At 48.3% G+C, this 26682-nt stretch overlaps 2 protein-coding genes across 3 annotated transcripts in view; one reads left to right on the top strand and one right to left on the bottom strand.

Annotated features, from left to right (window-relative positions):
• VPS33B (VPS33B late endosome and lysosome associated) overlaps positions 1 to 26682 on the top strand; it is a 252332-nt gene that overhangs the window by 42453 nt on the left and 183197 nt on the right. The gene's annotated exons all lie outside the window — the stretch shown is intronic.
• Positions 1961 to 26645, bottom strand: NGRN (neugrin, neurite outgrowth associated). Of its 2 annotated transcripts, XM_063925843.1 has the most exons (3): positions 26244 to 26634; positions 24362 to 24472; positions 1961 to 2691 (listed from the first exon to the last, which is right to left on the bottom strand). In XM_063925843.1, exons 1-3 carry the CDS (start codon positions 26423 to 26425, stop codon positions 2055 to 2057), a joined length of 930 nt encoding a protein of 309 aa, XP_063781913.1. In that variant the 5' UTR covers positions 26426 to 26634; the 3' UTR covers positions 1961 to 2054. The 2 variants fall into 2 exon arrangements, with proteins under 2 accessions (XP_063781913.1, XP_063781914.1); XM_063925844.1 differs by lacking the exon at positions 24362 to 24472 and having other exon boundaries at positions 26244 to 26645.

Here is a 26682-nt window from a genome sequence, read left to right on the forward strand (position 1 = left end):
AAATGCTGCTCAGAGCGCTCCCTCCCCAGCGCCCCGCACCCGTTTTGGGAGCCAGCGGCAGGGGAGAAAAAAGGCGCGCAGTGCACTAACACGCGCTGACGGGGGTCCGGACATGGAGCCCCCCGGCAGCGCCAACACAAACCCTTCTGCCCACAAAATAAAACAATATAATTTGCTGCTCAGGGTGCTCCACTCCCCTGCACCCGTGGACGCCGGCGGCGGGGGGTCAAGGCGCGTAGCACGCTCTACCATGCCCGGGCCCCGAACACGTTTTCATAGCCAGTCTAATTAAAAAACAACAGTAACCTGCCGCCCAGGGCGCTCCCCCCCCAGCGCCCTGCACCCTGTGAGTGCCGTTGTGTGGGAGCATGGAGCGCAGCGCGACCGCTGTACCTCCGTTACTGATGTCTTCTGTTCTTCACATACTCACCCGGCTTCTTTCTACTGGCTTCTGTGAGGGGGTGACGGCGTGGCTCCGGGAACAAGCAGCTAGGCGCACCAAGTGATCGAACCCTCTGGAGCTAATGGTGTCCAGTAGCCGAGAAGCAGAGCCTTGAAACTCACAGAAGTAGGTCCTGCTTCTCCCCCCTCACTCTCACGATGCAGGGAGCCTGTAGCCAGCAGGTCTACCTGAAAATAAAAAACCTAACAAAGTCTTTTAGAGAAACACAGGAGAGCTCCCCTAGTGTGTGTCCAGTCACTCCTGGGCACAAAGTCTAACTGAGGTCTGGAGGAGGGGCATAGAGGGAGGAGCCAGTTCACACCCAGTTTAAGTCTTTATAGTGTGCCCAGGCTCCTGCGGATCCGTCTATACCCCATGGTCCTTTTGGAGTCCCCAGCATCCTCTAGGACGTATGAGAAATACATTTTATATCCTTTTGCAAATCAGAGATCAAGAATCTGGGAAGTGAATTTTCTCAACATCTTCAAGACTAAAAGTTGTGTTATTCTAGGATGCCCCACTGTAACTCAATATTCCCTTGCAAAATATCTTTCCAGGGACTGAGTGTCTAAGACTGTGTACACATTATGCGATACGGCTGATATCGTATGATCGCATACAATATTATGTAATGTGTACACGTGATATTGCATATGATGTGCGCTCCTGCACGTCGCATACAACATCCTCCGTCGGACCTGCATACAGGCTCGATGGTGCGATATTGTGTGCTTTATGCCGCATTTCTTATAATGGGGGTCATTCTGAGTTGTTCGCTAGCTGAAAATGTTCGCTGCGCAGAGATGATGCAAAAAAAGGCACTTATGCGGCACAATGCGCACGGCCGATGTAGTTTTACACAAGGTCTAGCGATGCATTTCAGTCGCAATGGCTGCGCAGAGTGATTGACATGAAGTGGGCGTTTCTGGGTGTCAACTGACCGTTTGCAGGGAGTGTTCGTAAAAACGCAGGCGTTCCTGGAAAAACGCAGGCGTGGCTGGGAGAAAGCAGGGCGTGTTTGTGACGTCAAATCCGTAATCTGAATGGTCTGAAGTGATCGCAAGCGCCTGAGTAGGTCTGGAGCTACTCTAAAACGGCACAATATTTTATTGTAGCCGCTCTGCGATCCTTTCGTTCGCACTTCTGCTAAGCTAAGATACACTCCGAGAGGGTGGCGGCTTAGCGTTTGCACGGCTGCTAAAAACTGCTAGCGAGCGGACAACAAAAAACCACACAATTTGACTTAAAAAGTGGGAGGCACATATAGAAACCGTTGTAATTCCTACACCGTTTATCTGATTTGGATGTAAATACCCTCAAATTTTAAGCGGAAAGTCTGCAGTTAAAGCACATCTTGTTTGTTTCATTTCAAATCCATTGTGGTGGTGTATAGAGCCCAAAATATGAGAATTGTGTCGATTTCCCAATATTTATGAACCTGACTGTGTGAGGAATAAACCAACAAAAGAAAAGTTCCCCTCACCCATGTTAGAGTGAAAAATCCATGGACAAAACAGCAGCAGAATACAGTTTTTAATGTTTATCAAAATAAGTCATATCCATGTAATAAATCAGTAACTACTGTATATACATATTTATATTGAATAAAAACTCAAATACGGTAAAGAAAATTCCCATTACTGTCAAAAAACTCTCTCCCTTTTTGTTCAACTTTCATACTGTTCTGAAGGCCACTGTTTGCCAGGTCTTCCAGTTGATGATCACTTAATACTTCACCATCCCATTTCTCGTTCAGCACGACCTGGTCTGGTTCCACAGGTGCACTTTGAGCTGGTTCTACCATACCACTTGTGGCGAGACTCACTTCAGACACAGCAGAGATAACTCCTGGCATAGCATTTTGTGACTCTTGTTTTCGGACAAGAGATTTCGGCACATTATTTTGTGGACTCCCTGACCTCAAAGTTACCAGAGAAGAGTCTGATGTCTTTGGAGGAGGCAGAACTTGGGATGACTGACTGACCAGCAGCCGACTCTCATCCCCCCCAAATGGTAATAACTGTTGTGCTGAATCTTTAGCAGGAGACCTTAGTTGTAAATGATCAATTCTTGAGCCTGTAGAGATTTGTCCTAAAAGTTTGGAAACCGAGGCATCCTGCTTCATTTTCCGTACCTCAGGTGGTACAAATTTTGACTTCAGTACTTTCTTTATGACATCAGTGCTAACATTAAAACCCACAGCCAATCGTTGCAATGTCCACTCTTCAGGGAACTCCTGTCTCAGATACCTGCCAAAATAAAGGAAACACAAACAAACATGAAGAATAAACCCTAGTATGACAGAGACATCTTATGCATTTAGAAGTGATATATTCACAAATTTTGAAATTCTACAGCACAAACGTTATCTGATTCAATGCTTCCAGGACCATCCCTTGCTGCCCCTATAGCTTGTCTGGATTCCGTATTTTAAGTTCTTCCCAGTAGACAGCAACTATTAAATCTTAATGAGCAAGACTGATAATCCACAGGAAATGATTAAGGAGTGCATCGAATACTTTACAACCCACAGCAACAAGTCATATGCACTCTGCTTTGTATGAAACAATAAAAGCAAGCTGGCAGTATGTAAGATAAGTCAAGCAGAGACTAACTGACCAGATAAATGACAGCAGGGTTCACCTTATCTACACAATATATACAGTACACGAGCTACAACTTGGATACACCTTTATGAGAAGGTGACCACATCTCAGCTAAAACAAACTACACCAACTATTCCATTCAAAAAGTCAAAACATATAATTTCTACAAAACTCTAAGGGGTATATGCAATTCACGGCGAATCGCGGCAAATTATCGCCGTTTTTAAATTCGACAGGTGAATTCCAGCAGGTGGCTGCTGGAATTCACCATATTCAATGCAAAACGGATTCGACAGACCCGCGGGCGAAAATCGGCCGATTTGGCGGATTTTGCCGCGATTTTAAAAAACGGGAAAAACCCGGGGGAAAAAATGGCGTGGGGTCCCCCCTCCAAAGCATAACCAGCCTCGGGCTCTTCGAGCTGGTCCTGGTTCTAAAAATGCGGGGGAAAAATTACAGGGGATCCCCCGTATTTTTAAAACCAGCACCGGGCTCTGCGCCTGGTGCTGGTGCCAAAAATACGGGGGACAAAACGAGCAGGGGTCCCCCGTATTTTTCACACCAGCATCGGGCTCCACTAGCTGGACAGATAATGCCACAGCCGGGGGTCACTTTTATGCCGTGCCCTGCGGCCGTGGCATTAAATATCCAACTAGTCACCCCTGGCCGGGGTACCCTGGGGGAGTGGGGACCCCTACAATCAAGGGGTCCCCCCCCAGCCACCCAAGGGCCAGGGGTGAAGCCCGAGGCTGTCCCCCCCCATCCAATGGGCTGCGGATGGGGGGGCTGATAGCCTTTTGTGATAATAAAAAGATATTGTTTTTTCCAGTAGTACTACAAGTCCCAGCAAGCCTCCCCCGCAAGCTGGTACTTGGAGAACCACAAGTACCAGCATGCGGGAGAAAAACGGGCCCGCTGGTACCTGTAGTACTACTGGGAAAAAAATACCCAAATAAAAACAGTACACAGACACCTTGATAGTAAAACTTTATTACACACTACCGACACACACATACTTACCTATGTTGACACGCCGACTGCCACGGTCTCCGACGATCCGAGGGTACCTGTGAAAAAATTATACTCACCTTCCAGCGTCCAGAGGTACATCCACGTCCAGATATAAATCCACGTACTTGTTAAAAAAAACAAACCGAACACCCGCTCCATACCGGACTAAAGGGGTCCCATGCTTTCACATCAGACCCCTTTCTCCCGAATGCCGGGACATCACGTGACTCCTGTCACTGAAGTCCCTTCAGCCAATCAGGAAGCGCTACTTCCGTGGCGCTCACCTGATTGGCTGTGCGCTGTCTGTGCTGTGACAGCGCATCGCAAAGCCGCTCCATTAGTTTCAATGGTGGGAACTTAGCGGCTAGCGGTGGGGTTACCCGCGGTCAGCCGCTGACCGGCGGGTGACCTCACCGCTAGCCGCTAAGTTCCCACCATTGAATAAAATGGACGGGGCTGTGCGATGCGCTGTCGGAGTTCAGACAGCGCACAGCCAATCAGGTGAGCGCAACGAAGTTGCGCTTCCTGATTGGCTTTAGAGACCTTTGTGTGACAGCTGTCACTGACAGGTCTCATTCGTGGAAAGGGGTCTCATGTGTCAGCATGGGACCCCTTTCAGTCCGGTGGCCCGTGTGTTCGTTTTGTTTTTTTGCCAAGTACGTGGATGTATCTCTGGACCATGGCTGAGGTGAGTATATTGATCTTTTATTTTCAGGTATCCGTGGATTCTACATGGAGAAGAGGACCGATGTCGGCGTGTGAACATAGGTAAGTATGTGTGTGTCGACGTATGAAATAAAGTTTTACTGTCACGGTGTGTGTGTCCTGTTTTTATTTGGGTATTTTTTCCCCAGTAGTACTACAGGTACCAGCGGGCCCGTTTTTCTCCCGCATGCTGGTACTTGTGGTTCTCCAAGTACCAGCTTGCGGGGGAGGCTTGCTGGGACTTGTAGTACTGCTGGAAAATATATTCTTTTCATTATCACAAAAGGCTATCAGCCCCCCCATCCGCAGCCCATTGGATGGGGGGGGACAGCCTCGGGCTTCACCCCTGGCCCTTGGGTGGCTGGGGGGGGGGGGACCCCCTTGATTGAAGGGGTCCCCACTCCCCCAGGGTACCCCGGCCAGGGGTGACTAGTTGGATATTTAATGCCACGGCCGCAGGGCACGGCATAAAAGTGACCCCCGGCTGTGGCATTATCTGTCCAGCTAGTGGAGCCCGATGCTGGTGTGAAAAATACGGGGGACCCCTGCTCGTTTTGTCCCCCGTATTTTTTGCACCAGCACCAGGCGCAGAGCCCGGTGCTGGTTTTAAAAATACGGGGGATCCCCTGTCAATTTTTTCCCCGCATTTTTAGAACCAGGACCAGCTCGAAGAGCCCGAGGCTGGTTATGCTTTGGAGGGGGGACCCCACGCCATTTTTTTTTTCCGGGTTTTTCCCGTTTTTTAAAATCGCGGCAAAATCCGCCAAATCGGACGATTTTCGCCCGCGGGTCTGTCGAATCCGTTTTGCATTGAATATGGTGAATTCCAGCAGCCACCTGCCGGAATTCACCTGTCGAATTGTGTCGAATTTAAAAACGGCGATAATTTGCCGCGATTCGCAGTGAATTGCATATACCCCTAAATCTTTATATGTCAACAAACAATAACAGTTGTGTAGGTCTATTCAATTATTGTCAGAATTTCAGACAAGTCGGAAAAACTGCATTTTCTGACTTTCAGGTCGAATCTGGATTCGACCTATTAAAGTCCAGTGCCGTTTTTACGACTTGTCGGAAAACATGTGGCTCGGCGGATTAGCTGCGGATCCACATGTTTTGTCGAATTTGCAGGTGTTTCCAACAGGGTTTTGGCCCGCTTTCAACAATGCCGATTCGACTTTAAAAAAGTTGGATCGGCATTGTCGAAAATGGACAAAAACCTGTCGGAAATGCCCGCAAATTGAATAGTGAAGTGTCAATCCTCTACGTCGGAGAGGATCCAACACTAATTGAATGTACCCAGTAGTGTGCACTCCAAAATCACTATGGGCACATAATGAGCGATTCTAATTCTCGGGTATGGGTCATTAGGTTGACCACTATTGGTCAACATGCATTAGATTGACATGGTCATTAGGTTGACATGAACAAGGTCGACAAAGAAAAAGGTCAATATGAGTTTTTTTTTTTTTTTTACTTTTTTTGGTGTCGTATTCTTCGTAAAGTGACAGGGAACGCCAATTAGTGCACCGTGTACCCTTGCATGGCTCGCCATGCTTTGGATGAGGTGCCTCGCTGCGCTCGGCCCAGGTTACTATTCCCAATCGTAGTACACGTGGATCATAAAAGTATGAAAAAATTTAAAAAAAATTAAAAAACAAATGTCGACCTTTTTCCATGTCGACCTAATGACCGTATCCCCTTATTCCCCTGGGTAATGGTAATACATTACAACCTTAAGAAATATAGACAAACAATAGATGGTCGCAAACTAGTGCTGGGTTTAAAATAATGAAATTTATAAACAACTTGAGACTTTTCAATCTTCGTCCAAAGTTTCTTTCAAGCTCTTTCCATGTATCAGAAAGACACTCACTTTATTATTCTGTCTCGCTTTCATGTAAAGGTATCTTTCTATCACCATACATCCACGGTACACTTCACTTGCAATGGACTTAGCTGTTGGAATAACACTTACTTTAGTGTCCTGTCCCGCGTACACATCATGGTATCTTTCGTATCCCTCACAGTATGGGCGGCAGGAATAAGGTAGACCAGTATTTTTCCAAAAACACACGGCTTCTTTATTCATCCAATACAGCAAGTAAATGATCAAGTTTGCTGCTAGCCATTATACCAGATCATTTACTTGCTGTATTGGATGAATAAAGAAGCCGTGTGTTTTTGGAAAAATACTGGTCTGCCTTATTCCTGCCGCCCATACTGTGAGGGATACGAAAGATACCTTGATGTGTACGCGGGACAGGACACTAAAGTAAGTGTTATTCCAACAGCTAAGTCCATTGCAAGTGAAGTGTACCGTGGATGTATGGTGATAGAAAGATACCTTTACATGAAAGCGAGACAGAATAATAAAGTGAGTGTCTTTCTGATACATGGAAAGAGCTTGAAAGAAACTTTGGACGAAGATTGAAAAGTCTCAAGTTGTTTATAAATTTCATTATTTTAAACCCAGCGCTAGTTTGCGACCATCTATTGTTTGTCTATATTTCTTGAGGTTCATAGGGATAAATAATAAGATTTTACTTACCGATAAATCTATTTCTCGTAGTCCGTAGTGGATGCTGGGGACTCCGTCAGGACCATGGGGATTAGCGGCTCTGCAGGAGACAGGGCACAAAACTAAAGCTTTAGGATCAGGTGGTGTGTACTGGCTCCTCCCCCTATGACCCTCCTCCAAGCCTCAGTTAGGATACTGTGCCCGGACGAGCGTACACAATAAGGAAGGATATTGAATCCCGGGTAAGACTCATACCAGCCACACCAATCACACCGTATAACTTGTGATCTAAACCCAGTTAACAGTATGACAAACGTAGGAGCCTCTGAACAGACGGCTCACAACAAATAACAACCCGATTTTTTTGTAACAATAACTATGTACAAGTATTGCAGACAATCCGCACTTGGGATGGGCGCCCAGCATCCACTACGGACTACGAGAAATAGATTTATCGGTAAGTAAAATCTTATTTTCTCTGACGTCCTAAGTGGATGCTGGGGACTCCGTCAGGACCATGGGGATTATACCAAAGCTCCCAAACGGGCGGGAGAGTGCGGATGACTCTGCAGCACCGAATGAGAGAACTCCAGGTCCTCTTTAGCCAGGGTATCAAATTTGTAGAATTTTACAAACGTGTTCTCCCCCGACCACGTAGCTGCTCGGCAGAGTTGTAATGCCGAGACCCCTCGGGCAGCCGCCCAGGATGAGCCCACCTTCCTTGTGGAATGGGCCTTGACAGATTTAGGCTGTGGCAGGCCTGCCACAGAATGTGCAAGTTGAATTGTGCTACAAATCCAACGAGCAATCGTCTGCTTAGAAGCAGGAGCACCCAGCTTGTTGGGTGCATACAGTATAAACAGCGAGTCAGATTTTCTGACTCCAGCCGTCCTTGAAATGTATATTTTCAATGCCCTGACAACGTCCAGCAACTTGGAATCTTCCAAATCGCTAGTAGCCGCAGGCACCACAATAGGCTGGTTCAGGTGAAACGCTGACACCACCTTAGGTAGAAACTGAGGACGCGTCCGCAGTTCTGCCCTGTCCGAATGGAAAATCAGATATGGGCTCTTATACGATAAAGCCGCCAATTCTGATACTCTCCTGGCTGAAGCCAGGGCCAGTAGCATGGTTACTTTCCATGTAAGATATTTCAAATCCACCGATTTGAGTGGTTCAAACCAATGGGATTTGAGAAAATCCAAAACTACATTCAGGTCCCACGGAGCCACTGGGGGCACAACCGGGGGCTGTATATGTAGTACTCCTTTTACAAAAGTCTGGACTTCAGGAACTGAAGCCAATTCTTTCTGGAAGAAAATCGACAGGGCCGAAATTTGAACCTTAATGGACCCCAATTTGAGGCCCATAGACAATCCTGTTTGCAGGAAATGTAGGAATCGACCCAGTTGAAATTCCTCCGTGGGGGCCTTCCTGGCCTCACACCACGCAACATATTTTCTCCAAATGCGGTGATAATGTTGTGCAGTCACCTCCTTCCTGGCTTTAACCAGTGTAGGAATGACCTCTTCTGGAATGCCTTTTTTCTTTAGAATTCGGCGTTCAACCGCCATGCCGTCAAACGCAGCCGCGGTAAGTCTTGGAATAGACACGGTCCCTGCTGAATCAGGTCCCGTCTTAGAGGTAGAGGCCACGGATTTTCCGTGAGCATCTCCTGAAGTTCCGGGTACCAAGTTCTTCTTGGCCAATCCGGAGCCACGAGTATCGTTCTTACTCCCCTTTGCCGTATAATTCTCAGTACTTTGGGTATGAGAGGCAGAGGAGGAAACACATACACTGACTGGTACACCCACGGTGTTACCAGAGCGTCCACAGCTATTGCCTGAGGGTCTCTTGACCTGGCGCAATACCTGTCCAGTTTTTTGTTGAGGCGAGACGCCATCATATCCACCTTTTGGTTTTTCCCAACGGTTCACAATCATGTGGAAGACTTCTGGATGAAGTCCCCACTCTCCCGGGTGTAGATCGTGTCTGCTGAGGAAGTCTGCTTCCCAGTTGTCTACTCCCGGAATGAACACTGCTGACAGTGCTATCACATGATCTTCCGCCCAGCGAAGGATCCTTGCAGCTTCTGCCATTGCTCTCCTGCTTCTTGTGCCGCCCTGTCTGTTTACGTGGGCGACTGCCGTGATGTTGTCCGACTGGATCAACACCGGCTGACCCTGAAGCAGGGGTTTTGCCAGGCTTAGAGCATTGTAAATTGCTCTTAGCTCCAGTATATTTATATGAAGAGACATCTCCAGGCTTGACCATACTCCCTGGAAGTTTTTTCCCTGTGTGACCGCTCCCCAGCCTCTCAGACTGGCATCCGTGGTCACCAGGACCCAGTCCTGTATGCCGAATCTGCGGCCCTCTAACAGATGAGCACTCTGCAACCACCACAGAAGAGACACCCTTGTCCGTGGCGATAAGGTTATCCGCTGATGCATCTGCAGATGCGATCCGGACCATTTGTCCAGCAGATCCCACTGAAAAGTTCGTGCGTGGAATCTGCCGAATGGAATTGCTTCGTAAGAAGCCACCATCTTTCCCAGGACTCTTGTGCATTGATGCACAGACACTTTTCCTGGTTTTAGGAGGTTCCTGACAAGTTCGGATAACTCCTTGGCTTTCTCCTCCGGAAGAAACACCTTTTTCTGAACCGTGTCCAGAATCATTCCCAGGAACAGCAGACGTGTTGTCGGGGTCAACTGAGATTTTGGAAAATTCAGAATCCACCCGTGTTGTTGCAGCACTACTTGGGTTAGTGCTACTCCGTCCTCCAGCTGTTCTCTGGACCTTGCCCTTATCAGGAGATCGTCCAAGTAAGGGATAATTAATACGCCTCTTCTTCGCAGAAGAATCATCATTTCGGCCATTACCTTGGTAAAGACCCGAGGTGCCGTGGACAATCCAAACGGCAGCGTCTGAAACTGATAATGACCGTTTTGCACCACGAACCTGAGGTACCCTTGATGTGAAGGGCAAATTGGGACATGCAGGTAAGCATCCTTTATGTCCAGGGACACCATAAAGTCCCCTTCTTCCAGATTCGCTATCACTGCTCTGAGTGATTCCATCTTGAACTTGAATTTTTGTATGTACAGGTTCAAAGATTTCAGATTTAGAATAGGTCTTACCGAGCCGTCCGGCTTCGGTACCACAAATAGCGTGGAGTAATACCCCTTTCCCTGTTGTAGGAGGGGTACCTTGACTATCACCTGCTGAGAAAACAGCTTGTGAATGGCTTCCAATACCGTCGCCCTGTCTGAGGGAGACGTTGGCAAAGCAGACTTTAGGAACCGGCGAGGGGGAGACTTCTCGAATTCCAACCTGTAACCCTGAGATACTACCTGCAGGATTCAAGGGTCCACCTGTGAGCAAGCCCACTGTGCGCTGAAATTCCTGAGTCGACCCCCCACCGCTCCTGAGTCCGCTTGTACAGCCCCAGCGTCATGCTGAGGGCTTTGCAGAACCCTGGGAGGGCTTCTGTTCCTGGGCAGGGGCTGCTTGCTGCCCTCTCTTACCCCTTCCTCTGCCCCGGGGCAGATATGACTGTCCTTTTGCCCTCTTGTTCTTATAGGACCGAAAGGACTGCGGCTGAAAAGACGGTGTCTTTTTCTGTTGGGAGGGGGTCTGAGGTAAAAAGGTGGATTTTCCGGCAGTTGCCGTGGCCACCAGATCCGATAGACCTACGCCAAATAATTCTTCCCCTTTATACGGCAATACTTCCATATGTCGTTTGGAATCCGCATCACCTGACCACTGTCGCGTCCATAAACTTCTTCTGGCAGATATGGACATCGCACTTACTCTCGATGCCAGAGTGCAAATATCCCTCTGAGCATCTCGCATATAAAGAAAAGCATCCTTTAATTGCTCTATAGTCAATAAAATACTGACCCTATCCAGGGTATCAATATTTTCAGTCAGGGAATCCGACCAGACCACCCCAGCACTGCACATCCAGGCTGAGGCGATGGCTGGTCGCAGTATAACACCAGTATGTGTGTATATACTCTTTAGGGTAGTTTCCAGCCTCCTATCAGCTGGATCCTTGAGGGCGGCCGTATCAGGAGACGGTAACGCCACTTGTTTTGATAAGCGTGTGAGCGCCTTATCCACCCTAGGGGGTGTTTCCCAGCGCGCCCTAACCTCTGGCGGGAAAGGGTATAATGCCAATAACTTTTTTGAAATTAGCACTTTTCGATCTGGGTTAACCCACGCTTCATCACATACATCATTCAATTCCTCTGATTCAGGAAAAACTACAGGTAGTTTTTTCACCCCCCACATAATACCCCTTTTTGTGGTACTTGCAGTATCAGAGATATGCAAAGCCTCCTTCATTGCCGTGATCATATAACGTGTGGCTCTACTTGAAAATACGTTTGTTTCTTCACCGTCGACACTAGATTCAGTGTCCGTGTCTGGGTCTGTGTCGACCGACTGAGGTAAAGGGCGTTTTACAGCCCCTGACGGTGTCTGAGACGCCTGGGCAGGTACCAACTGGTTTTCCGGCCGTCTCATGTCGTCAACTGATTTTTGTAATGTGCTGACATTATCACGTAATTCCATAAACAAAGCCATCCATTCCGGTGTCGACTCCCTGGGGGGTGACATCACCATTACCGGCAATTGCTCTGCCTCCACACCAACATCGTCCTCATACATGTCGACACACACGTACCGACACACAGCAGACACACAGGGAATGCTCTTATCGAAGACAGGACCCCACTAGCCCTTTGGGGAGACAGAGGGAGAGTTTGCCAGCACACACCCAAGCGCTATAATATATATGGGAACAACCTTATATAAGTGTTGTATCCTTATAGCAGCTTAAATATATAAAATATCGCCATAAAAAGTGCCCCCCCCTCTCTGTTTTACCCTGTTTCTGTAGTGCAGTGCAGGGGAGAGTCCTGGGAGCCTTCCTCACAGCGGAGCTGAGCAGGAAAATGGCGCTGTGTGCTGAGGAGAATAAGCCCCGCCCCCTATTCCGGCGGGCTTTTCTCCCGTAGTTTGTAATATCTGGCAGGGGTTAAATACATCCATATAGCCTCAAGGGCTATATGTGATGTATTTTTTAGCCATAAAAATAAGAATTTACTCACCGGTAATTCTGTTTCTCGTAGTCCGTAGTGGATGCTGGGCACTCCGTAAGGACCATGGGGAATAGCGGGCTCCGAAGGAGGCTGGGCACTCTAGAAAGATCTTAGACTACCTGGTGTGCACTGGCTCCTCCCACTATGACCCTCCTCCAAGCCTCAGTTAGGTACTGTGCCCGGACGAGCGTACACAATAAGGAAGGATTTTGAATCCCGGGTAAGACTCATACCAGCCACACCAATCACACCGTACAACTCGTGATATGAAACACAGTTAACAGTATGAAACAATAGAGCCTCTCAACAGATGGCTCAACAATAACCCGATTTAGTTAACAATAACTATGTACAAGTCTTGCAGATAGACCGCACTTGGGATGGGCGCCCAGCATCCACTACGGACTACGAGAAACAGAATTACCGGTGAGTAAATTCTTATTTTCTCTAACGTCCTAGTGGATGCTGGGAACTCCGTAAGGACCATGGGGATTATACCAAAGCTCCCAAACGGGCGGGAGAGTGCGGATGACTCTGCAGCACCGAATGAGAGAACTCCAGGTCCTCCTCAGCCAGGGTATCAAATTTATAGAATTTTGCAAACGTGTTTGCCCCTGACCAAGTAGCTGCTCGGCAAAGTTGTAAAGCCGAGACCCCTCGGGCAGCCGCCCAAGATGAGCCCACCTTCCTTGTGGAATGGGCATTGACAGATTTAGGCTGTGGCAGGCCTGCCACAGTATGTGCAAGCTGAATTCTACTACAAATCCAACGAGCAATAGTCTGCTTAGAAGCAGGAGCACCCAGCTTGTTGGGTGCATATAGGATAAACAGCGAGTCAGATTTTCTGACTCCAGCCGTCCTGGAAACATATATTTTCAGGGCCCTGACAACGTCTAGCAACTTGGAGTCCTCCAAATCCTTAGTAGCCGCAGGCACCACAATAGGCTGGTTCAGGTGAAACGCTGACACCACCTTAGGGAGAAACTGGGGACGAGTCCTCAATTCTGCCCTATCCATATGAAAAATCAGATAAGGGCTTTTACATGATAAAGCCGCCAATTCTGACACTCGCCTGGCTGATGCCAGGGCCAATAACATGACCACTTTCCACGTGAGATATTTCAGATCCACGGTTTTTAGTGGCTCAAACCAATGTGATTTCAAGAAATTCAACATCACGTTGAGATCCCACGGTGCCACAGGAGGCACAAATGGGGGCTGAATATGCAGCACTCCTTTCACAAATGTCTGAACTTCAGGTACTGAAGCTAGTTCCTTTTGAAAGAAAATCGACAGAGCCGAGATCTGTACTTTAATGGAGCCTAGTTTTAGGCCCATATTCACTCCTGCTTGCAGGAAATGCAGAAATCGACCCAGTTGAAATTCCTCTGTTGGGGCCTTTTTGGCCTCGCACCATGCAACATATTTCCGCCATATGCGGTGATAATGTTTTGCCGTAACATCTTTCCTGGCTTTAATAAGCGTAGGAATGACTTCCTCCGGAATGCCCTTTTCCTTCAGGATCCGGCGTTCAACCGCCATGCCGTCAAACGCAGCCGCGGTAAGTCTTGGAACAGACAGGGGCCCTGCTGTAGCAGGTCCTGTCTGAGCGGCAGGGACCAAGGGTCCTCTGAGATCATCTCTTGAAGTTCCGGGTACCACGCTCTTCTTGGCCAATCCGGAACCACGAGAATTGTGTTTACTCCTCGCTTTCTTATTATTCTCAGTACCTTTGGTATGAGAGGTAGAGGAGGGAACACATACACTGACCGGTACACCCACGGTGTCACCAGGGCGTCCACCGCTATCGCCTGAGGGTCTCTTGACCTGGCGCAATACTTCTCTAGTTTTTTGTTTATGCGGGACGCCATCATGTCCACCTGTGGACGACCCCATTGATTTACAATCATTTGGAAGACTTCTGGATGAAGTCCCCACTCTCCCGGGTGGAGGTCGTGCCTGCTGAGAAAGTCTGCTTCCCAGTTGTCCACTCCCGGGATGAACACTGCTGACAGTGCTAGTACATGATTCTCCGCCCATCGGAGAATTTTTGTGGCTTCTGCCATCGCCGTCCTGCTTCTTGTGCCGCCCTGTCGATTCATATAGGCGACTGCCGTGATGTTGTCTGACTGGATCAGCACCGGCTGGTGTAGGAGCAGGGATTTTGCTTGACTTAGGGCATTGTAAATGGCCCTTAGTTCCAGAATATTTATGTGAAGGGCAGTCTCCTGATTTGACCATAGTCCCTGGAAATTTCTTCCCTTTGTGACTGCCCCCCAGCCTCGTAGGCTGGCATCCGTGGTCACCAGGACCCAGTCCTGTATGCCGAATCTGCGGCCCTCCAGAAGATGAGCACTGTTCAGCCACCACAGAAGAGACACCCTGGTTCGTGGAGACAGGGTTATTAAACGATGCATCTGAAGATGCGATCCGGACCACTTGTCCAACAGGTTCCACTGAAAGATTCTGGCATGGAACCTGCCGAATGGAATTGCTTCGTAGGAAGCTACCATCTTTCCCAGGACTCGCGTGCAGTGATGCACCGATACCTGTTTTGGTTTTAGGAGGTCTCTGACTAGAGAAGACAACTCCCTGGCTTTCTCCTCCGGGAGAAACACTTTTTTCTGGGCCGTGTCCAGAATCATTCCCAGGAACATTAGACGTGTCGTGGGGACCAGCTGTGACTTTGGGATATTCAGAATCCAACCGTGCTGGCTCAGCACTTCCTGAGATAGTGCTACTCCCACTAACAACTGTTCCTTGGATCGTGCCTTTATTAGGAGATCGTCCAAGTATGGGATAATTAAAACTCCCTTTTTTCGAAGGAGTATCATCATTTCCGCCATAACCTTGGTAAATACCCTCGGTGCCGTGGAGAGTCCAAACGGCAGCGTCTGGAATTGGTAATGGCAATCCTGTACCACAAATCTGAGGTACTCCTGGTGAGAATTGTAAATGGGGACATGTAGGTAAGCATCCTTGATGTCCAGGGATACCATGTAATCCCCCTCGTCCAGGCTTGCAATAACCGCCCTGAGCGATTCCATCTTGAACTTGAATTTTTTTATGTATGTGTTCAAGGACTTCAAATTTAGAATGGGTCTCACCGAACCGTCCGGTTTCGGTACCACAAATAGTGTGGAATAGTAACCCCGGCCTTGTTGGAGTAGGGGTACCTTGATTATCACCTGCTGGGAATACAGCTTGTGAATTGCCGCTAGCACTGCCTCCCTGTCTGAGGGAGCAATCGGCAAGGCGGATTTTAGGAAACGGCGGGGTGGAATCGCCTCGAATTCCAGCCTGTATCCTTGAGATACTATTTGAAGGATCCAGGGATCCACCTGTGAGCGAACCCACTGATCGCTGAAATTCCTGAGGCGGGCCCCCACCGTACCCGGCTCCGCTTGTGAAGCCCCACCGTCATGCGGCGGACTTGGAAGAGGAAGCGGGGGAGGACTTTTGTTCCTGGGAACCTGCTGTTTGCTGCAGCCTTTTTCCCCTGCCTCTGCCTCTTGACAGAAAAGACCCTCCTTTTCCCCGCTTATTTTTCTGGGATCGAAAGGACTGAACCTGATAAAATGGCGCCTTCTTAGGCTGCGAGGGGACATGGGGTAAAAATGCTGACTTCCCAGACGTTGCTGTGGAAACTAGGTCGGAGAGACCATCCCCAAATAATTCCTCCCCTTTATAAGGCAAAACTTCCATGTGCCTTTTGGAATCTGCATCTCCAGTCCACTGGCGAGTCCATAAGCATCTCCTAGCAGAGATAGATAGTGCACTTACTTTAGATGCCAGCCGGCAGATTTCCCTCTGTGCATCTCTCATGTATAAGACTGAGTCTTTTATATGGTCAATTGTTAACAGGATCGTGTCTCTGTCTAGTGTGTCAATATTTTCTGACAGGTTATCTGACCATGCAGCGGCAGCACTGCACATCCAAGCTGACGCAATTGCTGGTCTGAGTATAATGCCTGAGTGTGTATATACAGACTTCAGGATCGCCTCCTGCCTTCTATCAGCAGGTTCCTTAAGGGCGGCCGTATCCTGGGACGGTAGTGCCACCTTTTTTGACAAACGTGTGAGCGCTTTATCCACCCTCGGGGGTGTTTCCCAACGTAACCTATCCTCTGGCGGGAAAGGGAACGCCATTAGTAATTTCTTAGGAATCACCAATTTCTTATCAGGGGAAGCCCACGCTTCTTCACACACTTCATTTAATTCATCTGACGGGGGAAAAACTACAGGTAGTTTTTTCTCCCCAAACATAATACCCTTTTTTGTGGTACCTGGATGTAAATCAGAAATATTTAACACCTCTTTCATTGCCTCAATCATGCAGCGAATGGCCTTAACGGGCATTAAATTTGACTCATCGTCGTCGACACTGGCGTCAGTATCCGTGTCGACATCTACTTGTGCCACCTGAGATAACGGGCGTTTTAGAGCCCCTGATGACTTTTGAGACCCTTGGACCGACACGAGCTGAAGACTCGGCTGTCCCACAGTCGGCATGTCGTCAAATTTTTTATGTAAGGAGTCTATACGTGCACTCATTTCTTGCCATAATACCATCCACTCAGGTGTCTGCCCCGCAGGGGGTGACATCTCTGCTAAAGGCATCTGCTCTCCCTCCACATCATTATCCTCCTCAAACATGTCGACACAGCCGTACCGACACACTCCACACACACAGGGAATGCTCAAATAGAGGACAGGACCCACAAAAGCCCTTTGGGGGGACAGAGTAAGAGTATGCCAGCACACACCAGAGCGCTATATATATACAGGGACTAACTGAGTTATGTCCCTAATAGCTGCTTATACTGTATACAATGCCAATTTAGTGCCCCCCCTCTCTTTTTCCCTCTTACTGTTGTAGAAATGCAGGGAAGAGCCAGGGAGCTTCTTTCCAGCCGAGCTGTGAAGGAAAAATGGCGCCAGTGTGCTGAGGAGATAGGCTCCGCCCCTTTTTCGCGGCCTATTCTCCCGCTTATTTTGGGATTCTGGCAGGGGTATTTACCTCATATATAGCCCCAGGGGCTATATATTGAGGTATTTTAGCCAGCCAAGGTGTTTTTATTGCTGCCTCAGAGCGCCCCCCCCCAGCGCTCTGCACCCTCAGTGACCGGAGTGTGAAGTGTGTATGAGGAGCAATGGCGCACAGCTGCAGTGCTGTGCGCTACCTTGGTGAAGACAGGACGTCTTCATGCCGCCGATTTTCCGGACCATCTTCCTGCTTCTGGCTCTGTAAGGGGGACGGCGGCGCGGCTCCGGGACCGAACATCAAGGCTGGGCCTGCGGTCGATCCCTCTGGAGCTAATGGTGTCCAGTAGCCTAAGAAGCCCAATCCGGCTGCAAGCAGGCGAGTTCGCTTCTTCTCCCCTTAGTCCCTCGCTGCAGTGAGCCTGTTGCCAGCAGGTCTCACTGAAAAAATAAGAATTTACTTACCGATAATTCTATTTCTCGTAGTCCGTAGTGGATGCTGGGAACTCCGTAAGGACCATGGGGAATAGCGGCTCCGCAGGAGACAGGGCACATCTAAAGAAAGCTTTAGGATCACCTGGTGTGCACTGGCTCCTCCCCCTATGACCCTCCTCTAAGCCTCAGTTAGGATACTGTGCCCGGACGAGCGTACACAATAAGGAAGGATTTTGAATCCCGGGTAAGACTCATACCAGCCACACCAATCACACTGTACAACTTGTGATCTGAACCCAGTTAACAGCATGATAATAGAGAAGCCTCTATAAAAGATGGCTCACTACAACAATAACCCGAATTTTTTGGTAACAATAACTATGTACCAGTATTGCAGACAATCCGCACTTGGGATGGGCGCCCAGCATCCACTACGGACTACGAGAAATAGAATTATCGGTAAGTAAATTCTTATTTTCTCTAACGTCCTAGTGGATGCTGGGAACTCCGTAAGGACCATGGGGATTATACCAAAGCTCCCAAACGGGCGGGAGAGTGCGGATGACTCTGCAGCACCGAATGAGAGAACTCCAGGTCCTCCTCAGCCAGGGTATCAAATTTGTAGAATTTTACAAACGTATTTGCTCCTGACCAAATAACTGCTCGGCAAAGTTGTAAAGCCGAGACCCCTCGGGCAGCTGCCCAAGATGAGCCCACCTTCCTTGTGGAGTGGGCATTTTAAGATTTTTGGCTGTGGCAGGCCTGCCACAGAATGTGCAAGCTGAATTGTACTACAAATCCAACGAGCAATCGTCTGCTTAGAAGCAGGAGCACCCAGTTTGTTGGGTGCATACAGGATAAACAGCGAGTCAGATTTTCTGACTCCAGCCGTCCTGGAAACATATATTTACAGGGCCCTGACCACGTCAAGCAACTTGGAATCCTCCAAGTCCTTAGTAGCCGCAGGTACCACAATAGGTTGCTTCATGTGAAATGCAGAAACCACCTTAGGTAGAAATTGAGGACAAGTCCTCAATTCTGCCCTGTCAGAATGAAATATTAAATAAGGGCTTTTATATGATAAAGCCGCCAATTCTGACACACGCCTGGCTGAAGCCAGGGCTAACAGCATCGTCACCTTCCATGTGAGATATTTTAAGTCCACAGTGGTGAGTGGTTCAAACCAATGTGACTTTAGGAAATTCAACACAACATTGAGATCCCAAGGTGCCACTGGAGGCACAAAAGGAGGCTGTATATGCAGTACCCCTTTTACAAATGTCTGAACTTCAGGCACTGAAGCCAGTTCCTTTTGGAAGAAAAGCGACAGGGCCGAAAATTGAACCTTAATGGACCCTAATTTTAGGCCCATAGACAGTCCTGTTTGCAGGAAATGGAGGAAACGACCCAGTTGAAATTCCTCTGTAGGGGCCTTCTTGGCCTCCCACCACGCAACATATTTTCGCCAAATGCGGTGATAATGTTTTGCGGTTACGTCCTTCCTGGCCTTGACCAGGGTAGGGATGACTTCATCTGGAATGCCTTTTTCCTTCAGGATCCGGCGTTCAACCACCAAGCCGTCAAACGCAGCCGCGGTAAGTCTTGGAACAAACAAGGCCCCTGCTGGAGCAGGTCCTTTCTTAGAGGTAGAGGCCACGGTTCGTCCGTGAGCATCTCTTGAAGTTCCGGATACCAAGTTCTTCTTGGCCAATCCGGAGCCACGAGTATCGTTCTTACTCCCCTTTGCCGTATAATTCTCAGTACTTTTGGTATGAGAGGCAGAGGAGGGAACACATACACTGACTGGAACACCCACGGTGTTACCAGAGCGTCCACAGCTATTGCCTGAGGGTCTCTTGACCTGGCGCAATACCTGTCCAGTTTTTTGTTGAGGCGAGACGCCATCATATCCACCTTTGGTTTTTTCCAACGGTTCACAATCATGTGGAAGACTTCTGGATGAAGTCCCCACTCTCCCGGGTGTAGATCGTGTCTGCTGAGGAAGTCTGCTTCCCAGTTGTCCACTCCCGGAATGAACACTGCTGACAGTGCTATCACATGATCTTCCGCCCAGCGAAGAATCCTTGCAGCTTCTGCCATTGCCCCCCTGCTTCCCGTGCCGCCCTGTCTGTTTACGTGGGCGACTGACGTGATGTTGTCCGATTGGATCAATACCGCCTGACCCTGAAGCAGGGGTTTCGCTTGACTTAGGGCATTGTAAATGGCCCTTAGTTCCAGAATGTTTATATGAAGAGATGTCTCCAGGCTTGACCATAAGCCCTGGAAATTCCTTCCCTGTGTGACTGCTCCCCAGCCTCGCAGGCTGGCATCCGTGGCCACCAGGACCCAGTCCTGAATGCCGAATCTGCGGCCCTCTAGAAGATGAGCACTCTGCAACCACCACAGGAGGGATACCCTTGTCCCCGGTGACAGGGTTATCCGCTGAAGCATCTGAAGATGCGACCCGGACCATTTGTCCAGTAGGTTCCACTGGAAAGTCTTGCGTGGAATCTGCCGAATGGGATTGCTTCGTAGGAAGCCACCATTTTTACCCAGAACCCTTGTGCATTGATGCACTGAGACTTGGTTCGGTTTTAGGAGGTTCCTGACTAGCTCGGATAACTCCCTGGCTTTCTCCTCCGGGAGAAACACCTTCTTTCTGGACTGTGTCCAGGATCATCCCTAGGAACAGAAGACAAGTCGTCGGAACCAGCTGCGATTTTGGAATATTGAGAATCCAATCGTGCTGCCGCAACACTACCTGAGATAGTGCTACACCGACTTCCAAGTGTTCCCTGGATCTTACCCTTATCAGGGAATCGTCCAAGTAAGGGATAACTAAAATTTCCTTCCTTCGAAGGGATATCATTTCGGCCATTACCTTGGTAAAGACCCGGGGTGCCGTGGACCATCCCTACGGCAGCGTCCGAACTGATAGTGACAGTTCTGTACCATAACCTGAAATACCCTTGGTGAGAAGGGTAAATTTTGACATGAAGGTAAGCATCCTTGATGTCCCGAGACATCATGTAGTCCCCTTCTTCCAGGTTTGCAATCACTGCTCTGAGTGACTCAATTTTGAATTTGAACCTCTGTATGCAAGTGTTCAAAGATTTTAGATTTTAAAATCGGTCTCACCGAGCCGTCTGGCTTCGGTACCACAATAGTGTGGAATAATACCCCGTTCCCTGTTGCAGGAGGGGTATCTTGATTATCACCTGCTGGGAATACAGCTTGTGAATGGTTTCCAAAACTGTCTCCCTGTCAGCGGGAGACGTCGGTAAAACAGACCTTTGGAAACGGCGAGGGGGATACGTCTCGAATTCCAATTTGTACCCCTGAAATATTACCTGAAGGATCCAGGGGTCTACTTGCGAGTGAGCCCACTGCGCACTGAAATTCATTGAGAACGGGACCCCACCGTGCCTGAACTTGTAAAGCCCTAGCGTCATACTGAGGGCTTGGCAGAGGCGGAAAAGAGTTTCTGTTCCTTGGAACTGGCTGATCTCTGCAGCCATTTTCCTCTCCCTCTGTCACGAGCAGAAAAGAGGAACCCTTTTGTCCGCTTGCCAACCAGGACTGCGCCTGATAATACGGCGTCTTATTTTGAGAGGCGACCTGGGGTACATCCCCTTTTTTGTTAAGGCAATACTTCCAAATGCCGTTTGGAATCCGCATCACCTGACCACTTTACTGGTATAATTGGACAACGCACTTATACTTGATGCCAGTCGGCAAATATTCCGCTGTGCATCATGCATATATAGAAATGCATCTTTTAATTGCTCTATAGGCAATAATATACTGTCCTTATCTAGGATATCAAATTTCCAGTCAGGGAATCCGACCACGCCAACCCAGCACTGCACATCCAGGCTGAGGCGATTGCTGGTCGCAGTATAACACCAGTATGTGTGTAAATACATTTTAGGATACCCTCCTGCTTTCTATCAGCAGGATCCCTAAGGGCGGCCATCTCCAGAGAGGGTAGAGCCCTTGTTCTTACAAGCGTGTGAGCGCCTTATCCCCCCTAGGGGGTGTTTCCCAACGCACCCTAACCTCTGGCGGGAAAAGGTATACTGCCAATAACTTTTTAGAAATTATCAATTGTTATCGGGGGGAAACCCACGCATCATCACACACCTCATTTTATTTCTCAGATTCAGGAAAACTACAGGAAGTTTTTCCTCACCAAACATAATACCCCTTTTTTTTGGTGGTATTTATATTATCAGAAGAGTGTAAACTTTTTCCATTGCCTCAATCATGCAATGTGTGGCCCTATTGGAAATCACGGTTGTCTCTTCACCGTCGACACAGGAGTCAGTATCCGTGTCGGCGTCTGTATCTGAGGTAACGGGCGCTTTAGAGCCCCTGTATGAGACGTCTGGACATGCACAAGCTGAGTAGCCGGCTGTCTCATGTCAACCACTGTCTTTTATACAAAGCTGACACTGTCACGCAATTTCAACAGTACATCCACTCAGGTGTCGACCCCCCAGGGGGTGACAACACTATTACAGACACTCTACTCCGTCTCCTCATCATTTTTCTCCTCATACATGTCGACACAAACGTACCGACACACAGCACACACACAGGGAATGCTCTGATAGAGGACAGGACCCCACTAGCCCTTTGGGGAGACAGAGGGAGAGTTTGCCAGCACACACCAGAGCGCTATATATATATACAGGGATAACCTTATATAAGTGTTTTTCCCTTTATAGCTGCTGTATTGTTTATACTGCGCCTAATTTGTGCCCCCCTCTCTTTTTTAACCCCTTTCTGTAGTGTAGTGACTGCAGGGGAGAGCCAGGGAGCTTCCCTCCAACTGAGCTGTGAGGGAAAATGGCGCCAGTGTGCTGAGGAGATAGGCTCCGCCCCTTTCTCGGCGTCCTTATCATCCGTTTTCTTGTATGTTTTGGCAGGGGTTAAATGCATCCATATAGCCCAGGAGTTATATGTGATGCATTTATTTTAGCCATAAAAGGTTTTCTATCGATTTATTGCGTCTCAGGGCGCTGCCCCCCCAGCGCCCTGCACCCTCAGTGACCGGAGTGTGAAGTGTGCTGAGAGCAATGGCGCACAGCTGCGGTGCTGTGCGCCTACCTTTATCTGAAGACAGGAAAGTCTTCTGCCGCCGATTTTTCCGGACCTCTTCGCTCTTCTGGCTCTGTAAGGGGGCCGGCGGCGCGGCTCCGGTGACCCATCCAGGCTGAACCTGTGATCGTCCCTCTGGAGCTAATGTCCAGTAGCCTAAGAAGCCCAATCCACTCTGCACGCAGGTGAGTTCGCTTCTTCTCCCCTTAGTCCCTCGATGCAGTGAGCCTGTTGCCAGCAGGTCTCACTGAAAATAATAAACCTAAACTAAAACTTTCACAAAGAGCTCAGGAGAGCCCCTAGTGTGCACCCTTCTCGTCGGGCACAGAAAATCTAACTGAGGCTTGGAGGAGGGTCATAGGGGGAGGAGCCAGTGCACACCAGGTGATCCTAAAGCTTTCTTTAGATGTGCCCTGTCTCCTGCGGAGCCGCTATTCCCCATGGTCCTTACGGAGTTCCCAGCATCCACTAGGACGTTAGAGAAAAACAAATTCTAAGACTATAACTTTCTAAGAGCTCAGGAGAGCCCCTAGTGTGCATCCAACCTCGGCCGGGCACGAAATCTAACTGAGGCTTGGAGGAGGGTCATAGTGGGAGGAGCCAGTGCACACCAGGTAGTCTAAGATCTTTCTAGAGTGCCCAGCCTCCTTCGGAGCCCGCTATTCCCCATGGTCCTTACGGAGTTCCCAGCATCCACTAGGACGTTAGAGAAAGGTATTTACATTGCTGCCCAGGGCGCCCCCAGCAGCGCCCTGCACCCTCCGTGACCGTTGGTGAGAAGTGTGTGACAAACAATGGCGCACAGCTGCAGTGCTGTGCGCTACCTTCAAGAAGACTGAAGAGCCTTCTGCCGCCGGTTTCTGGACCTTCAATCTTCAGCATCTGCAAGGGGGGTCGGCGGCGCGGCTCCGGGACGAACCCCAGGGTGAGACCTGTGTTCCGACTCCCTCTGGAGCTAATGGTGTCCAGTAGCCTAAGAAGCCAATCCATCCTGCACGCAGGTGAGTTGAACTTCTCTCCCCTAAGTCCCTCGATGCAGTGAGCCTGTTGCCAGCAGGACTCACTGAAAATAATAAACCTAAAAACTTTTTCTAAGCAGCTCCTTAAGAGAGCCACCTAGATTGCACCCTGCTCGGACGGGCACAAAAACCTAACTGAGGCTTGGAGGAGGGTCATAGGGGGAGGAGCCAGTACACACCACCTGATCCTAAAGCTTTAGTTTTGTGCCCTGTCTCCTGCGGAGCCGCTAATCCCCATGGTCCTGACGAAGTCCCCAGCATCCACTTAGGACGTCAGAGAAAAGGGAATATCCCACGTGTTGCAAACAGGCTGCTTTTAACTGGCAGCGCAGGGCTGCATACAAAAATGATTGTCACATTACAACCTTAGTTTCCCTTTTTCTTTCTCTCTTTTTTTATTTCTATTTCTATTTTTTTTTATAAATTACTTTATTTGCTCGATTGCATTCCAGGTGAGGCGCCTCTCAGGTGGTCCAGGGGGCTCCAATTGTCTTTTCATTCGTTTCAACAAGATTGCCTTCTGCCTCCTCTTCAGTGCGCTGTGTAAAAGGGGATCAATAACATCTGATTGGCTATGAAAAATTCACAGAAAAAAGCGACACCAACATATCAGCATTAAACTTGCCATCCATCCAGACCAGCACAGCAGGGATCACAGTTACACTTGCCATGTGATTGTGATCCTTGGTGTTCATTCAATAAATATTTCTAGATGCTTATACTTACAAGTGAGTGCTTGTCCCTGCTGTGTATGGATGGATGGGGTAAGTGTTGATATACAAAAGGATGATGTATGGACCCTGTACCTTTTATTGGATTTAAATGCGTGCTGCCTCTCATTACAACACAGATAGATAGATCTCCAAGCGGTGTGCGCACTCACAGTAGGTCCAATATTATCCTGTGGTGTTGCACAATATAATGACTTGAAAGCATGAATTCCATCCAGAAATAAATATTTTTTAAAAATGGGTTTGTACTCACCAGTAGTACCATGGGAATTTGTCTTTACTGTCACATAGCAGTACTGAAACGGTGGTATTTTCTACTATGCACACATTCACGCTAAGAACACAAACACACTTCCATTCCCAGTACATGACTCCAACCTACGCATTAAATGGTATTTTCTGAAATTGAAGATAGATAGAGATATAGATATACACACACACACACACACACACACACACACACACAGAGGTCTCTGCTATCCATTGACATATAATTTGCAGTGAAGATATCAGTTGACACAATTTAAGCAACTTTGAACAAGGCTTGATAGTAGGTGCCAGGGAGATGGGTCACTCCATCTCCAAAATAAACATGACATTTGGAGTTTGTGTATTATTTGCACCTGCTCATGTCATGTATTCACTCAGATGAAACCAGGTTCTTCAGCACAACAATAATACACCACCACACAGGCCCATAGCCACCAGATGATGGCTATAAGAGTATTCGTCTGAGTTTGGAATCATGAGTTGAATTGAACTCATTAGAACACATCGCATGCAGTTCAACAGGGTGGTTTTCAGTATGCAACCATACTACACCCGTTCAATGTGCCATCCACGGCAGGGTACCACGGTAAAAGTTCAGAACATGGGGTACACTAACATAACATATATACAGGGAGATTTATCAAACCTTGTAGAGAGATAAAATGGATAAAGTACCAACCAATCAGCTCCCGACATTTTCCAAAGCCTGAAACATGACCGTTAAAGGCGGATTGGTTATTACTTTTTCTCTCTCCACTTTAAGGTTTGATATCTCCCCCATAAACATAAGTAAACTTTTATCATAGATAAAAAAAAAATAGATGGCACTCTGCAACAGTTGCACTACACACGGTGTGTATATTGTGCAAGTTAGCAACATTTCAGGCACAAATAGCCCTTTCTCAAGCGGATACCTTCAAGGGAAATCTGTCTCGGGCCAAGCAGACTGGTCCTATCAGTAAGATTGAAACCTTATCACAAGCATACAGGTCTTCTGATAGCACTTACTAACATACCCAATAATTATCTGATCAAACGTGATAAAATTAATATTGAGCTTTTCATATGGCTAGAGGACCCAACAGCTAGCACTATGGATCAACATGGGCAGCAAAATCACAGGCAGTATGGACATTATATCGCGAACTAGAGCATTTATGGATACAATCAAATTGGTTGATATTTATAACACCTTTACTGTACAGCAGTTGTCGTAATAGCCCATTTTTACTGACTGGTACATATCTAAGAGGGCTGTTACCATAGAGAGTATGCTATAAGCAGATGGATGAATGCAGCTCATCATTACCTCTCTATAGCCCGCTCTTCATCCTCCTCCGACTCTGCATCACTCTCCACATTAGAATCGGCCCCGGGAACTGGCCTAAATGGAGGACGGGTAAGAATACGCCTGCAGCCTGGCAGTGACGCATGGGAGCTGCTGAAGATACGGAGCCCGCGAACAACAAATGACAGTAAGGACGCAGCCATTGCTAAGAATCTCCTGCTTCTGTCTACCACTGCCGATACTTGATTTCTTCTGCGATCTACTAATCATCCTGACCTCTTGTCTTGCGTGTGCCAGTCATGTGCTTATGCTGTTACTGCCGCTGTCAACTCTCTCCAGGACACCATTCAGTCACACAGAGCAGAGCGCCGATAACACTGATCCTCTCTCTTTGTACTAGTATTGTAAATGCATGGAATGAGGTACCGGCTTCTCTGCCCATCCTAAATGTGTCGGTTTC

The sequence above is a fragment of the Pseudophryne corroboree genome, chromosome 6 (assembly GCF_028390025.1).
Source record: "Pseudophryne corroboree isolate aPseCor3 chromosome 6, aPseCor3.hap2, whole genome shotgun sequence".
Lineage (NCBI taxonomy): Eukaryota > Metazoa > Chordata > Amphibia > Anura > Myobatrachidae > Pseudophryne > Pseudophryne corroboree.

Bases quoted from the DNA above. Each gene is read 5' to 3' on its own strand.
- NGRN (XM_063925843.1), bottom strand. From the start codon at position 26,425: ATGGCTGCGTCCTTACTGTCATTTGTTGTTCGCGGGCTCCGTATCTTC. The intron at 24,473-26,243 runs GTAATGATGAGC...CCTTTTACACAG, and splicing joins GAAGAGCGGGCTATAGAGAG to CGCACTGAAGAGGAGGCAGA. The intron at 2,692-24,361 runs GTAATTTATAAA...TTATTTTGGCAG, and splicing joins AATGCAATCGAGCAAATAAA to GTATCTGAGACAGGAGTTCC.